This window comes from Lytechinus pictus, chromosome 13 (genome assembly GCF_037042905.1).
Source record: "Lytechinus pictus isolate F3 Inbred chromosome 13, Lp3.0, whole genome shotgun sequence".
Taxonomy (NCBI): domain Eukaryota; kingdom Metazoa; phylum Echinodermata; class Echinoidea; order Temnopleuroida; family Toxopneustidae; genus Lytechinus; species Lytechinus pictus.
In genome coordinates, this window is record NC_087257.1 from 10,644,962 (window position 1) to 10,659,882 (window position 14,921).

Here is a 14,921-nt window from a genome sequence, read left to right on the forward strand (position 1 = left end):
TCACGTCCTTTGGCAAGGCATTTATCTACATTTGCCACTCTCCACCCAGAGTAAATGGATTGTAGTAAATGGATAGCCGGTAAGAAGAAATTTCTTGAATGCTTGAGTCCCAATAAGGGTAGCCATGAAAAGCCGGGGGTGATGCAGTACTTAGAAACACTGTATTCCGCACTAAATAAAGGCTTGGTCCATCTGCACTTACGGATGCAGAGAGGATGTAAAACGGAAAAGAATCTTGCAATTCGTTGGAAAACATTATGTAACTGTTGTGTACTCTTTGCATACATGTTTTATATACACTGTATGTTTTCTATATCCATCGAGCATCCGTCTACTATGATTTAATTGTTCGCCCATTTTGTCCATTGTCTGGAGCGCTGTATTCGTTATGAATACGTTTTGTGTCCGTTGGCCAGTGGGACGAGGCCTTAATGTTGCAAATTATAATTACTTCATATATGTTTCTGGAACACCTACCTTGAATAGAGAAATGCTATTGGGATTGTGCTTGCATGCCAGAGAGAGTGGGCATCGAACGTCCACCAGAGAGGGGGAAAGTCCAACACTTCTAGCAAGAGACAGAGGTTGATCGTCACAACGGATGCGATGGCCTTCCATAGATAAGGCTGCTGTTTTATGTTCCATAAGCTCCACGCCACAATCAGGATAAAATTCAAAATCGCTGTAGATAAAATAATGTAAGAGACATGGAGGGTGGGGCGGCATAAAAGAGAGTAATATCTGTCGTCTATAAGGTCAGTGACTATGACTGATGAAACTAGACGTAAAATTTTTCCATTTATACCAGCTTGGCGTTTACCAGAAAAAAGCTGTCCTGCCGAGTTCCTACTGGAATTACCATAAACAGAAAAAGAAACAGATCTATTATTGATGGGGATTGGGATGGGAGCGTGAAGTCGGAAAGAAATTTTGATGCTCTGTAATAGTTCCATACTTTCACATATTGATATCATTGAAGTTACGAACTGCCAAAGAAGAACTGATCGAGAAATGGATAAGAGATCGAACTATTATAGTAGGCTACCTAAAAGAGGAGGGAAAAGGGAAAAGATGGAAAAAAATATGCAAAGTAAGCAAAGTCCAAGGAGAGAGAGAGAATATATATATATATATATATATATATATATATATATATAAAGGGAGACCAAGGGAGAGAAAGAGAGAAGAGAGGAAGGTATGAGATAGAACAAAAGGGTAATTACAAATTAAAGATAATTATAAAATAGGTGTATTATTTCAAGCATCGCGATTGGCCAGTACGCGTCACATGACATCCAACTTCTTTGGTGCACTGCACGGCAGTGCAAAAGGTGCGCAACGAAAATTGACATTGCACGCTCAAGCAAACCAATGCGGTAGAAGTCCCGGGAGAAGTCCAACAAAACTGTACTGTAACTTTTTAAGAATTTGTTTCTGTGTTGCTATTTTATAAAACTAATAATGCACTTGCTCTGTCGTGCGTAAAAGTAAATGCAGAGAAAGCTCGGTTTCTTCAGATGGTGCACACTGGGCACTCGCCGCCAGCGGCTCGTGCACAGTGCGGCACCTATCTAAAGAAACCTCGCGTGCTCTGCATTTCCACTAACGCTCTCGGCTGCATGCATTATTTGTATAATACCAGTTGTGGTAACGATCTCAAAATGACATTACGTCAAACCCCCGTTTGGAGAAAGACCGCAGTTCAGATTGCAAACTGCGGTTCTTTACCCCAAATTTCGTTAGAAAATCTCAATAACATTTCCAAGCCCTGATAAACCCATCTTGGCCAGGTAATCCCAGTTCACCTCCACAGGCCAGTAAATGCGTTGAGCCAAGGACGAAATGATAAACAACAGCTGTGCTATTACGTAAGACTTCTCTGACTGGAGAAGGACCTTCGGAATGAAATTATTGTATTCGATATTTAATCACGTTTTCAAAGGCATATTATATTCAGACATCCAATATTATTCCATTTTCAATTTCGAACGAATAAAATCGACCTCGAAATAAGGAAGAAAGAAAGAAAGAAAGAAAAAAAAAAGAAAGAAAGAAAGAAGAAAAAAGTTGCACTTTCACCGCGTGTATACATGGAACTCCATAGCAGGCTCTTAAGACACTCACCAGAACTACACACATTGCAATCCATCGTGTGTGCCCCCCCTGCTGTGACTGTATATGCTGGGCTGTTGTGTTATCTTCGGACCGAGGTCAAGAAACAGGTGTTTCTATACTTAAATTTCATGCTTGGGGCAATTAGGGTTTGTAGTACTTGGAGAAGAGAATTGAGGAAAAGGAAAACTGGGGTATAGTGTTCTCAAATGGAGGTTTTTCGTCATGGAGTGAACAGAATCTAATGAAATTACTACCAAACTGTTTGTATGTATAAATAAAAAAATATGTGCCAAATAGCTCTGGAAGAAAATGCGTAATTGCTGAGAAATGAGCAAGATAAGCACGGGATTCGATCAAATGTTGGGTATTTTTTCTGAAGCAATATTAATACACTGTCCCACATATGCTTTTCTGTGTTAGTGATCATCAGAATTATCGATTTTGAGCTAAGATTTCATGATTTGCAGAGATAATTTTACATTAATGTAACAGATCTAGATGCATGATAATATTTTGACAAGTAACCTTGATTTAAAAAGAATTTCTCATGGAATAATAGTTCGCTGCAACTACTGTCTTTTACCTTTACGGGAAAGGGAGTTGGTTGAGGGGGGTAAGAGAGGGAAGTGGAGGCAAATGCAGAAGGTATGAAAGGAAGAGAAGGAAGAACAGCTTAATATAATTTACTCTTCCAAAATAATGCTGATAGTTAATGTATCTTGCCAAAGAAGTATTTACTGTAGGAAAATTAAAAAAAAATCAAATTTTTTACATGCTACATCTCCGTCGGGAGTTTGCTCTTCCATATATTTACTTTTTCCATATGTATGAATATCAGTTTGCAATAACGTACAATTAACTTTGCTTTGTACCTTTGACTCACCTGTTGTAATATTGACCTTCATATTGTAACCATAATCAAAACGAATCAACGCCAGGAAGCAGACGTGTCTGAGGTAGAAAAGAGATGTGACAGCAGCGATTCCTACGGCTACTTTCATGTTCATCCCGTTGTCCCGAACAGCAAATATTCTAGAAATACAGACAAGAAATACCAGCATTTTAAATCAAAATTAGACAAGCATATTAAACCGCAGATAGGAGGGGGGGGCAGAAGATTTGACCGCAACCCATTAAATTGGAAGCAAAATTCATTTTGGAATGATGACCTCTTTTGTTACGCTTGTAAATTTTTTTTTTCCGCAGATGAAAAATGTGAGTGATGCCCCCCCCCCTTTTTTTGCTTGTCCAATATTTCTGTTATTATGTTATCATTCAAGTAGGCCTGTTTTTCAAGAATACTATGTTGCATTGTGGGTTAGAATCCTGGCTAGCTTTCAGTAACTGAGGACTTGAGATGGTGCTACACTACACAAGGCTTTTAGTTCGTATTTGCTTTAAAGAGGTTGCAAGTAAGTTCATAAACAAGTTTCCTCTCCACCAGAGAAAAACCTTTTTATTTTTAGTTTTGTCAAAATTAATTCATTCCTACTATACATGTACATACCTGTACATGTATAGCTCTATAGAGGCCTTCTCTTACTTCTATTCATTTCTATATTCTAATCAATATTCCTTTATTTCAACCTATCATTGGAACGCATCTCTTGATTTTATTCTTTAAAAAATCAATTATTTTCATTTGTTTATTCAGTACTTGAGTGACCGAACAGCCAAGTGCTGTTTTTCTTAAGGGTTCACACTCTTAGGGGGCGTTGCAAGAAACGTACGATCAATTGCAAGTCTATTTTCGTTCCCGAAATCAAGCGCCGGGCAATTAATTGTAAACTTGCGATTGATTGCTTATCTGCTCCATGAAACAAGGAGTGTAATCTTATTTGCCATAGTTAAAAGTGATCAATCAATTGTGTAAAATTGCAACAGAATATTTGCGATTGATTGCAAATATTTTCTTGCAACACCCCCTTAGACAATCTGTGAAACACCTACCTTAGTAATGTTGCTGTTAAGCCGGACAAGACAAGAGAATACGCACAATAGTAGTCCATTTTCTGGAGAAGAAAAAGCAGATCACAGTGAAATAATTTTGACATTTGTTTAGTTCACTCCCTTCAAGCCTTCTAATATTTCTCTTTCTTTCATTGGATTCGATGAAATTTCCTTTGCGTTCATCCTTTAAAGGACAAGGCCAACCCAACAAAAAGTTGATTTGAATAAAAAGAGAAAAATCAACAAGCATGACACTGAAAATTCCATCAAAATCAGATGTAAAATAAGAAAGTTATGACATTTTTAAAGTTTCGCTTAATTTTACAAAACAGTTACATGCACATCCTGGTCGGTATGCAAATGAGGAAACTGATGACGTCATCCACTCAATATTTATTTTGTATTTTATTTTCTAATGTTCTCATCATTGTCAAGTGAAACAACGATTAATTCCTAGGTTTAAAACCTAGGTTTAACACAAATTTATACAAGAATTTTAAAACCACACTTATATGGAATGCTGGGCTTCGTAAATTATCTTTCTTATTAGTAGCAATTATAATGTATCAATTCATTATTCAAATTCATAATATTTTTGCATTTTGTTATTCTTTCCATTTCATGACTCTGTGAATTTTTCATTTGACAACTTTTTGCAGCAGGATAAGAATAATTTTAACTGGTGAATGACACTAAGAACTTGCACTCCATAAAAGAGTGCCAGTTAAACCCGGTTTAATTAAACCATGGCTATCATAAAATACCAACCATTACATATAAAACTGTACAATACAGCTATCCATTCAAAATACAAAAATTTAAACCTGTCCCCATCTAAATATGCTGGCACTGCCACAGCTCTTTTTCAAGGAGTGATATTTAAAGAATGCAAGTGATTTCATGAGGCAAAACTAGTAGAATGTACAAATCAGGATACTTGAAAAATCAGAAACTTACAACCACAACACTAATCAGAACTATACTGCTACCTTATATACTACTTTTGATTCTTGTTATATTCATAATAAATATATAGAAATCGGGTTGACAAGAAAGAATTTTTCAAATCATGTAATAATTGTGAAAGAGAACAAAACACACCTCTGTCCAGGCTAAATCTCTGGAGTGGAAGACTGTTGACCATATCCAAGCATTTACTGCAATCTGTTGAAATCAGAGAGAGAGAGAAAGAGAGAGAGAGAGAGAGAAAAGAAAGTTTGAAAACCTATTGAATGTCTAGACAGGGTTCCCACAGTGATTTGAAAACAGAATTCCATGACTTTTCCATGACTAAATTGCTACTTTCCATGAATTTCCGGGAGTTATGTAGAATTTGGGATGTCACAAAACTGGGAAAAATGGAAATCATGACACCAATTATAATAGCAGAATATGATCACAGAGTATGAGAGTTGCGAGACATGACAAACTGGAAAGCTGCCATAGCCAAGAGGTAAATGCAATTCCATGACTTATCACAAATTTTCCAAATTCCCTGACTTTCCATGATCAAATTTTTTCCAGGATTTTCCATGACTGTGGGAACCATGCTAGATTGATGTCGAATGTCTAGATTGATAGGAGAGTCATTTTTAACCTATAACTTTCATATAAAGAAACCGAACACCGTTATTCCTATTTTCTTTGATTTGGCACCACAAGAGAAGACAATAGAACTGTAGAGACATACGATTTTCATTTCTAAATTAAGAACCCATTCGCCATATGACCAATGGGTGAGAAAGAAAGTTTGAAAACTTGTCGAATGTCTAGATTGATAGGAGAGTCATTTTTAACCTATAACTTTCATATAAAGAAACCGAACACTATTATTCCTATTTTCTTTGATTTGGCACAATAAGAGAAGATATGGAACTTTAGAGACAAACGATTTTCATTTCTAAATTAAGAATCCATTCGCCATATGACCAATGGGTCAGAAAGAAAGTTTGAAAACTTGTCGAATGTCTAGATTGATAGGAGAGTCATTTTTAACCTATAACTTTCATATAAAGAAACCGAACACTGTTATTCCTATTTTCTTTCATTTGGCACAATAAGAGAAGATATGGAACTTAAGAGACAAACGATTTTCATTTCTAAATTAAGAATCCAATCGCCATATGACCAATGGGTGAGAAAGAAAGTTTGAAAACTTGTCGAATGTCTAGATTGATAGGAGAGTCATTTTTAACCTATAACTTTCATACAAAGAAACCGAACACTGTTATTCGTATTTACTTTGATTTGGCACCACAAGAGAAGACAATAGAACTTTAGAGACATACGATTTTCATTTCTAAATTAAGAATCCATTCGCCATATGACCAATGGGTGAGAAAGAAAGTTTGAAAACTTGTCAAATGTCTAGATTGAGAGGAGAGTCATTTTTAACCTATAACTTTCATATAAAGAAACCGAACACTATTTATTCCTATTTTCTTTGATTTGGCACAATAAGAGAAGATGTGGAACTTTAGAGAAAAACGATTTTCATTTCTAAATTAAGAACCCATTCGCCATATGACCAATGGGTCAGAAAGAAAGTTTGAAAACTTGTCGAATGTCTAGATTGATAGGAGAGTCATTTTTAACCTATAACTTTCATATAAAGAAACCGAACACTGTTATTCCTATTTTCTTTGATTTGGCACCACAAGAGAAGACAATAGAACTGGAGAGACATACGATTTTCATTTCTAAATTAAGAACCCATTCGCCATATGACCAATGGGTGAGAAAGAAAGTTTGAAAACTTGTCGAATGTCTAGATTGATAGGAGAGTCATTTTTAACCTATAACTTTCATATAAAGAAACCGAACACTATTATTCCTATTTTCTTTGATTTGGCACAATAAGAGAAGATATGGAACTTTAGAGACAAACGATTGTCATTTCTAAATTAAGAACCCATTCGCCATATGACCAATGGGTGAGAAAGAAAGTTTGAAAACTTGTCGAATGTCTAGATTGATAGGAGAGTCATTTTTAACCTATAACTTTCATATAAAGAAACCGAACACTATTTATTCCTATTTTCTTTGATTTGGCACAATAAGAGAAGATATGGAACTTTAGAGACAAACGATTTTCATTTCTAAATTAAGAATCCATTCGCCATACGACCAATGGGTCAGAAAGAAAGTTTGAAAACTTGTTGAATGTCTAGATTGATAGGAGAGTCATTTTAACCTATAACTTTCATATAAAGAAACCGAACACTATTTATTCCTATTTTCTTTGATTTGGCACAATAAGATAAGATATGGAACTTTAGAGACAAATGATTTTCATTTCTAAATTAAGAATCCATTCGCCATATGACCAATGGGTGAGAAAGAAAGTTTGAAAACTTGTCGAATGTCTAATTTGATAGGAGAGTCATTTTTAACCTATAACTTTCATATAAAGAAACCAAACACTGTTATTCCTATTTTCTTTGATTTGGCACCACAAGAGAAGACAATAGGACTTTAGAGACATACGATTTTCATTTCCAAATTGAGAATCCATTCGCCATACGACCAATGGGTCAGATAGAAGTTTGAAAACTTGTTGAATGTCTAGATTGATAGGAGAGTCATTTTTAACCTATAACTTTCATATAAAGAAACCAAACACTGTTATTCCTATTTTCTTTGATTTGGTACCACAAAAAGAGAAGACTTATGGAACATTAGAGAAATACAATTTTCATTCCAAATAAAAAATCCATTCGCCATATATGACCAGTGGGTATCTCCTCTAAAAACTGTACCCACTCAAATAATTTTCCTGGTATCGGATTGCAATGTGCTCCACCTTTCTTTTTCTTAAAGACTGCTACACAAAAAGTAATTTGTGTAGTATAAATAGTTTACAAAGGACTGTACAGAAAGTAGTTGAGAGCTATTTTATGACCAAAATTCTAATCATATTTGGGGGAAAAAATATTCCCCATCACTCATCTGTTAATAACGCATCATGTATGCTATATTAAATGAAAAAGAAGACTCTTTTAAGGACGTTCCACAGTTAAAGTGAAATCCATGTCATTTTCACCAAACTTTGCACATAGATACTTTAGAACCTGAATATTCGAAATATGCAAGAATTAACATAGGTCCATGTGCTTGATTTTTTGCTAGAGGGCTTCAAAGTTCACCCAACTGGATGTTCTTAAGAATTGCGCATTCAAAAGAATTTGTCATTTTTAGACCTCGCAAGATCACTACAATGAATTTAAACCTCCATTACTCAGTCAAAATACATGAAAAAGTCATCAAATTTCACAAGAGAGTTAATAATTGTATCGTTAGAATGGAGAATCTGTTTATACTGCTATTTGTTTACAATAAACAGCACTGTCAGTTCTTAAAAATGGCGTAAAAGATAACAAAAACCCAATCTCAAAAATGTGAAATTTCAATAACTACAAAAGGACAATAAATGCTGCACTTTATTCAAAATCCATGTCATTTTTACCACCATTTGCAAAGTTGTAGAGGAAGGTATACCTAAGAGGTGCAAACATTAAAAAATAGGGGTTCATGTGCTTGTTTTCAAATTTTTACCATTTTTACTAGAGCAAATGTGCTATTTAAAACACCAAAAATGCGCCAAATGCTTTGTATCTATGTGCAGAAAAAATCAAATCCACTCTACCATTTATTCAAACTCGGGGTTATATTCGTGATTCTTGGCAGCACTGCAGAGTAAAGTATTATGAAATTGTAGAGATATTTTTTTTAATGGTCCATGGAATAATTCCAGTTTTTTAGCTTCATAAAATAACGCATCGGATCTGCAGTTCGAGTGCAGATGATGAGAAAAATCAGTTCATACCCACAGCTAATTAATCACCTGTTCATCCATTGTGACATCAGCGCGCAGAGTGTAAAATATGTGCTGATTATAATGCGCACAAACATAACTGTGGAACGTCCTTAAGATTTAATAATTATATTTAAGATATATACATGTATCATATAAGATTCTTTAAGATTGAATAATTATATTTTTCACTGAGTTATGATAAACATCAATAATTCTCAATTACATTCTCGTTTTGTTTTTTTAGTTTTTATGGACACACTGTTTAACACTTCTACAATACTTACCATACCCTGTGCTAAACCAACGTAATACATGGGTGCTGTATTAGGAACCTTCTTTCTCAACTGGAAAATATTGAAGACTTGAGCGAAACCATTAGCGATAGAAAAGATGACAGATGCCGGTTCCTGGACTCCTAATATTCTGATAAAGGGCCACTGAAAAAAAATCAAGTACATGGAATTTGTTACCTAAACTTATCTTACAATGAAGTATAAAACTTGAGTATTATATCACTGAAAATCACAAAATTCAAACTTTCCTCCTCCTAAACTTTTTCAACATTACTGTACCAGGGCAGTTCTGAAGCCAAGCAGTTTAAAAGGCAAATCCACTTATTTTCTTTCAAATGAAAATTATCATTTAAACTTATACTCATTTCAATGACATCTAAAATAAATCTAAGGTGGACACATTACATATATTCCAAAATATATCGGGCATTGCAAGCAAATGTAGAAGGAAATATTTTACTTCTTATTATCTTCCCCTCAATCCTTTCCTCATTTTCCTTCTCCTTCATCATTTTCTTTCTCCCCCTTCTCCTTCTTTTTCCTCACTCACCATCTTCTTCTTCCTCCTCCTTCTCTCCCTCTTCCTCCTCCTTTTTCTTTTTACTCCTACGTCATCTTCTTCTTCCCCCTCCTCCTTCTATTCCTTCTCCTTCATCTTCTCCTCTTCTTCTCTTCCTCCTCCCCTCCTTTTTTCCACCTTATTCATCTTCTTCTTCCTTCTCCTCATCCTATTCATCTCCTTCCTTCTCCTCCTTCTTCCCCCTCCTCCCATTTCCTTCTCCTTCATCTTCTCATATTTTTCTCTCCCTCCTGCTCCTCCTTCCCTTTTCCACCTCATTCATCTTCTTCCTTCTCCTCATCCTATTCACCCCCTCCTTCTCCTCCTTTTTACTCCTTCATCATATTCTTCTTCCTCCTCCTTCTACTTCCTTCTCCTTCATCTTCTTCTCTCCCTCCTTCTTTTTTCCACCTCATTTATCTTCTTCTTCCTTCTCCTCATCCTATTCATCCACTCCTTCACCTCCTTCTTCCCCTCCTCCTATTTCCTTCATCTTCTCATCTTCTTCTCTCCCTCCTGCTCCTCCTTTCTTTTTCCACCTCATTCATCTTCTTCCTTCTCCTCATCCTATTCACCCCCCTCCTCCTCCTTTTTACTCCATCATATTCTTCTTCCTCCTTCTTCTATTTCCTTCTCCTTCATCTTTTCATCTTCTTCTCTTCCTCCTCCCCCTCCTTCTTTTTTCCACCTCATTCATCTTCTTCTTCCTTCTCCTCATCCTATTCATCCCCCTCCTTCTCCTTCTTTCTCCTCCTCCTCCTTCATCTTATTCCTCCTTTTCTTTCCTTCTCCTTCACCACTTTCTTCCTCCTCCCCTCCTCCGTTCATCTTCTCCCTCCCCCTCCTCACCCTCCTTAATCTTCTTCTTCTTTCTCCTCCTTCTTCTTCTCTTCCTTTTCCTCCTTTAACCAGTTTATTCACAGATAATCACTCAAGAATCACAACCTTCATTTTCTCTAATATTTACCTTGCCATAAAACTGTGGAATGGAAGAAATGGGGGTCCCCTCCCTGATCAGATGACTGACTGTTGTCCACATCGACAGGTAGCGGCACTCATGTTTACAGTCCCAGCCAAGCATCCACAGTACTAGGGGTTGGTCTCCATGGAAGTGATTCAGCTGCTCCGGGGTGCTACAGTTCTGGTTCAGGCATGCACGAAGAAGGTTTCTGTGAACCTTGTGACGGTCACCTTCTGAAGCAATGACTTCTTGCAGAAGACACAGAATCGATCCCAGGATGAGGATTATGATGTATGGATAGGTCTTCCAGGTAGGCTTCATAGCGATTTATTTATATAAATTCATCATTTACGAATCTGAAGATTTTAAAAAGATGAAAACTCTAGTTTAGACATACAGGTCTAACAGTCATTCAATACTTTCAAATACAGCTAGCAGCAAACTCATTCCTCATCTTTCACAAAGTGTGTCCCCATTATATATCTCACTCCACTATTTTCAACACATATAGTCTATGCATATTTTTTTTTTCCATATTTCCCTTTCTTCCTTTTCAGGAAAATATATAGTGAGTAATTGCATTACTGAACGACCTTGTATTACTGAAATGTGCACATTTACTCATCAGAAAATAATTCCACAATATCATGCTTAAAGGGAAATCCAACCCAAATAAAAATTTGCATTTAGAGCAAAAAGAAAAATCAGACTAGCTGATAGGGATGAAAGTTTGAACAATATCGGACAAACAATAACTGAATAAGAAAATTATGAATTTTCAAAAGTTGTAAATATTAGTTATCACTATATCATGGAGACTTCAAATTGGCCGCATTGTGATGTGGTAGTAATGTAAGGCAAGAACTACTCTTAATACCGTACTCCAATACATAGGCCTAACATGGCTAAAATGTCATTTTTTCAAAAGTTTTACTTCAAATTATATTTTACTTTCATGAGGACATAAAACATATACTACATATTATATTTAGATTACTGCCCCAGGGGAATGGGTACTTAGGAGAAAACCTCAAATCTAGCTAGATTTGACAAACTTAATCTTAAACATGGTAGTGGATCTTATTAGCAAACACTTTTCATAAATTCAATCATATCAATCATAATATTGTCACAAAATTCATCAAACTTTCATCATAAATACATACAAAATATATTATAAATATGTAAACATTTTGCCAAAATCTTTTTTCTCTTTTATCAGCTTCCAATCACACCCCTCTTCGCATATTAGTCACTTGAAAATGGTAAATAATACCGAACATGTGTTTTCTGTGGGAAAAGTTGGAAAAACAGCAAAATCACTGATCAGGTATTTTTACAATATTTTATTATTTTGAGAAAATAAACACTTTGAAAATGTGCTTTAACCAGTTTTCATCACCTTTCTATTCAAGATCCCTTTGGAAGGATGTTGCGAAGTTTTGAGCTATTGGAATCATTTTCAGACGTGTATGATGCACGCATTTGGTGGTAACACAAGGCCAGTCGGTAATGCAATCACTAACTAGATCTATCTAGGTATACTATAGATCTAATGTTAGTTTTCAAGATTTTTGAAATCTTGTTGCTTTTTAGTTTGTTTTTTATTCCCTTTTATTTCCTTCAATAACCATCATCTGTTCGGAGAACATGGAGAAGAAGGCCTACTCCCCCTACACATTTGCTGATGAAAATTTCACTGTACTTTGTTCCCTTGTGTTGATTTTTGTCTTTGTTTTTCTCTCTCATGCTTTTTATGCTCAAGATAGGTTTATCGCTAATCAGAACCGCAATGCATCATGGGATAAAAAAGGGGGCAAGGACAAGGTAGCTAGCTCCGGCCTCCGGTCTCTCTCCTTTTTAATCCCATCATGCTTTGCACTGTAGCTACCTCTGTTGATATTTGCCGATTTGCGATAAACCTATTTTGATGATCAAATTTTTCAAAATTTCAAAAATATGATTTTTTGAAATTAGATGTAACGCTGGTATACCGTATATAGATCTTGATGAGTCGAATAAATTTTGCTTAGATTCTAAATCTAATTGATCTAGGCCCACTCACACGTATTGCGAGGCCAGGTTAGTATTAGTAAGTATACTAACCTCGCACCACGAACCGCGTTTGGCAGTGGATTTCTAACTAGTGGGTCGCGCGTGCTGGGATCTCACTTATTGGGTCCACAACACACGACTTCTATGACTAGGCTATGACTATGGCTTGAATTTTCTGTGCGCAGCGGCATGTAATGAACCCTTGGCTGGGTGATCTAGGCCTAAGCTAAGGCAAGCAAAATTTATTCGACTCATCAAATTTTGAAAAATCATCTTACCCAAGGCTCGACATTAGCGGTGGCCCGGTGGCCCAGGGCCACCAGAAATTCACCTCGGGCAACCATTATTGAAAAAATATTAAGTTTTGGTGGCCCGAATCGGGCAACCAATAATTTTCAGAAAAGCGCAATTTTTCTCCCCATTTTGCATGCATTTATCAACTTTCTACAGTTCAAATTGCAAGCCAGTTCGTCATGCGCCCTTTTTGTTGATCTACACACAAACACACACACACAAAGTTGGCCTACCGCTATACATGTAGCATTAAGTAGCTTTTATCCAGCCGGCCGGGCCGGCCGGCTGGCTTGAGCTTTGCATGCTTGAAGCAGCTGTGCGCGCGTTAGCAGCCTATTCAGACTCAGGGAGCTGCAATACGAAATGTTGCTGCTAAGAAATCTTCCACAGAACTGTGAAAATCCAAGTCAAAGTCACATTTTACACCAATGAAATGCCCTTCTACAGACCTTTTTGCTAAAATCTGGTGTATCCTGATTATTTGCAAGCATTAAAAAGAGGAATCATGACCTCTCTTTTGACTCAAAAAGACCGATTTCCAAATGAAAATAATACACATAAAAACACATAGGTGAGTACATCACAGTCCCACATGTGCATTTGTATGTATGTTGTTACTTGGTTTCTTTCGAAGCTGTGTCTTTTCCGGTCTTTTCTAGCCAAAAATAAACAGACAGTTACTTTCATTCTTTCTTGTTTATAAATGACTTCTTAAACAACTCTTGAGAAAGTAAATACTTTGGGAAGGCATTTCATTAATATGAAATGTGAATTTTTCCAACATACATGTATTGGCAAATTTAGGGAAGGAATTTTCTCACACTTTTTTTTGCCCTTTTATTATTTTCTTTCATTTTTTTTGACAGTGGTTAAACCATTTATACCCATTTATTCATTTTTAATGTTTTTCTTTATATTTTTCGGGCCACCAAACTTTAATATCGGGCCACAAAAAAAAATTATTTGAAGGTTTTGGTGGCCCGAACGGGCCACCACCAAAAAAAGTTAATGTGGAGCCTTGTCTTACCTAATAGATCTATATAGTATGTGTGCCAAAAATGGCTTCTCGTGACTAATTGCCAAATAGACATAAATTAAGAAGAAGGGTAGACGATCGCGATGCAAATGCAATCCTCCTTTTTTTAGAAATTGGCCAACATCATGAACATCAAATGAAATAGGTGGGACTGAGCAAAAATCAACAGCAACAACTAAATGACTCTCAAGTAACAATTTCGCCAGAATATCACATAAAATTGTAATACTAATATCTTTAAAATTACAATGCCCATAAGACCTTAAGAAATAAGTTAATTGCCGGGAAAAAAAAGAAGAAAATGCTCATTTTACCTTATTCCTAATTTTCTTGCACTGCGGCTCTTAAACTTAGCGACAAATAAACGTACCTTGTGCTCGCTGCATAAATTCCTCTTTTGTCTTTCGTTGTATGGTATTGGCAATTAGTCATATTTGGCCATAACTGGGCGTTGTGGCGTGCGCCTGTAATCCAAGCTGAGCTGTGGGGAGGGGAAGTTACAAATTGATGCAGAGGTTCGAGCCCTGGTCACGTCTTTCGGATGGTGACGTTAAAGGTCGGTCCCAGACGTAAATAATCATATCTGATTGATACACGTCTGACAAAACTCAAATACACACACACACACTGACCACAGAGAGTTATTTGTCTACTACGCCACTGACATAGTTCGGTTTATTTGATTGTCTACATAATTATTTGTACATCAGGAATTATGATTTACATCCGGCCTCCGACCTTTAACGTCACCCCATTCTAAAGAAATACCACTGTCGTATAGATGAAGGGGGGGGGGTCAGGGGAATTAAGCCCCCCCCCCCCCAAAAAAAAAAAAAAAAAAA

The 14,921-nt window shown here is 36.3% G+C and overlaps 1 protein-coding gene across 1 annotated transcript in view; it reads right to left on the bottom strand.

Moving 5' to 3' along the window:
* Positions 1 to 14,482, bottom strand: part of LOC129275008 (post-GPI attachment to proteins factor 3-like) — a 20,895-nt gene extending 6,413 nt beyond the window's left edge. The window contains exons 1-7 of the mRNA XM_064108229.1: positions 14,394 to 14,482; positions 10,701 to 11,050; positions 9,166 to 9,318; positions 5,167 to 5,229; positions 4,066 to 4,127; positions 2,999 to 3,147; positions 478 to 682 (exon numbers count right to left, since the gene is read on the bottom strand). Of these exons, the coding sequence (XP_063964299.1) occupies positions 478 to 682; positions 2,999 to 3,147; positions 4,066 to 4,127; positions 5,167 to 5,229; positions 9,166 to 9,318; positions 10,701 to 11,015 (947 nt within the window). The 5' untranslated portion in view covers positions 11,016 to 11,050; positions 14,394 to 14,482. The remainder of the gene's footprint in view (positions 1 to 477; positions 683 to 2,998; positions 3,148 to 4,065; positions 4,128 to 5,166; positions 5,230 to 9,165; positions 9,319 to 10,700; positions 11,051 to 14,393) is intronic.
* Between the last annotated feature and the right edge of the window lie 439 nt (positions 14,483 to 14,921).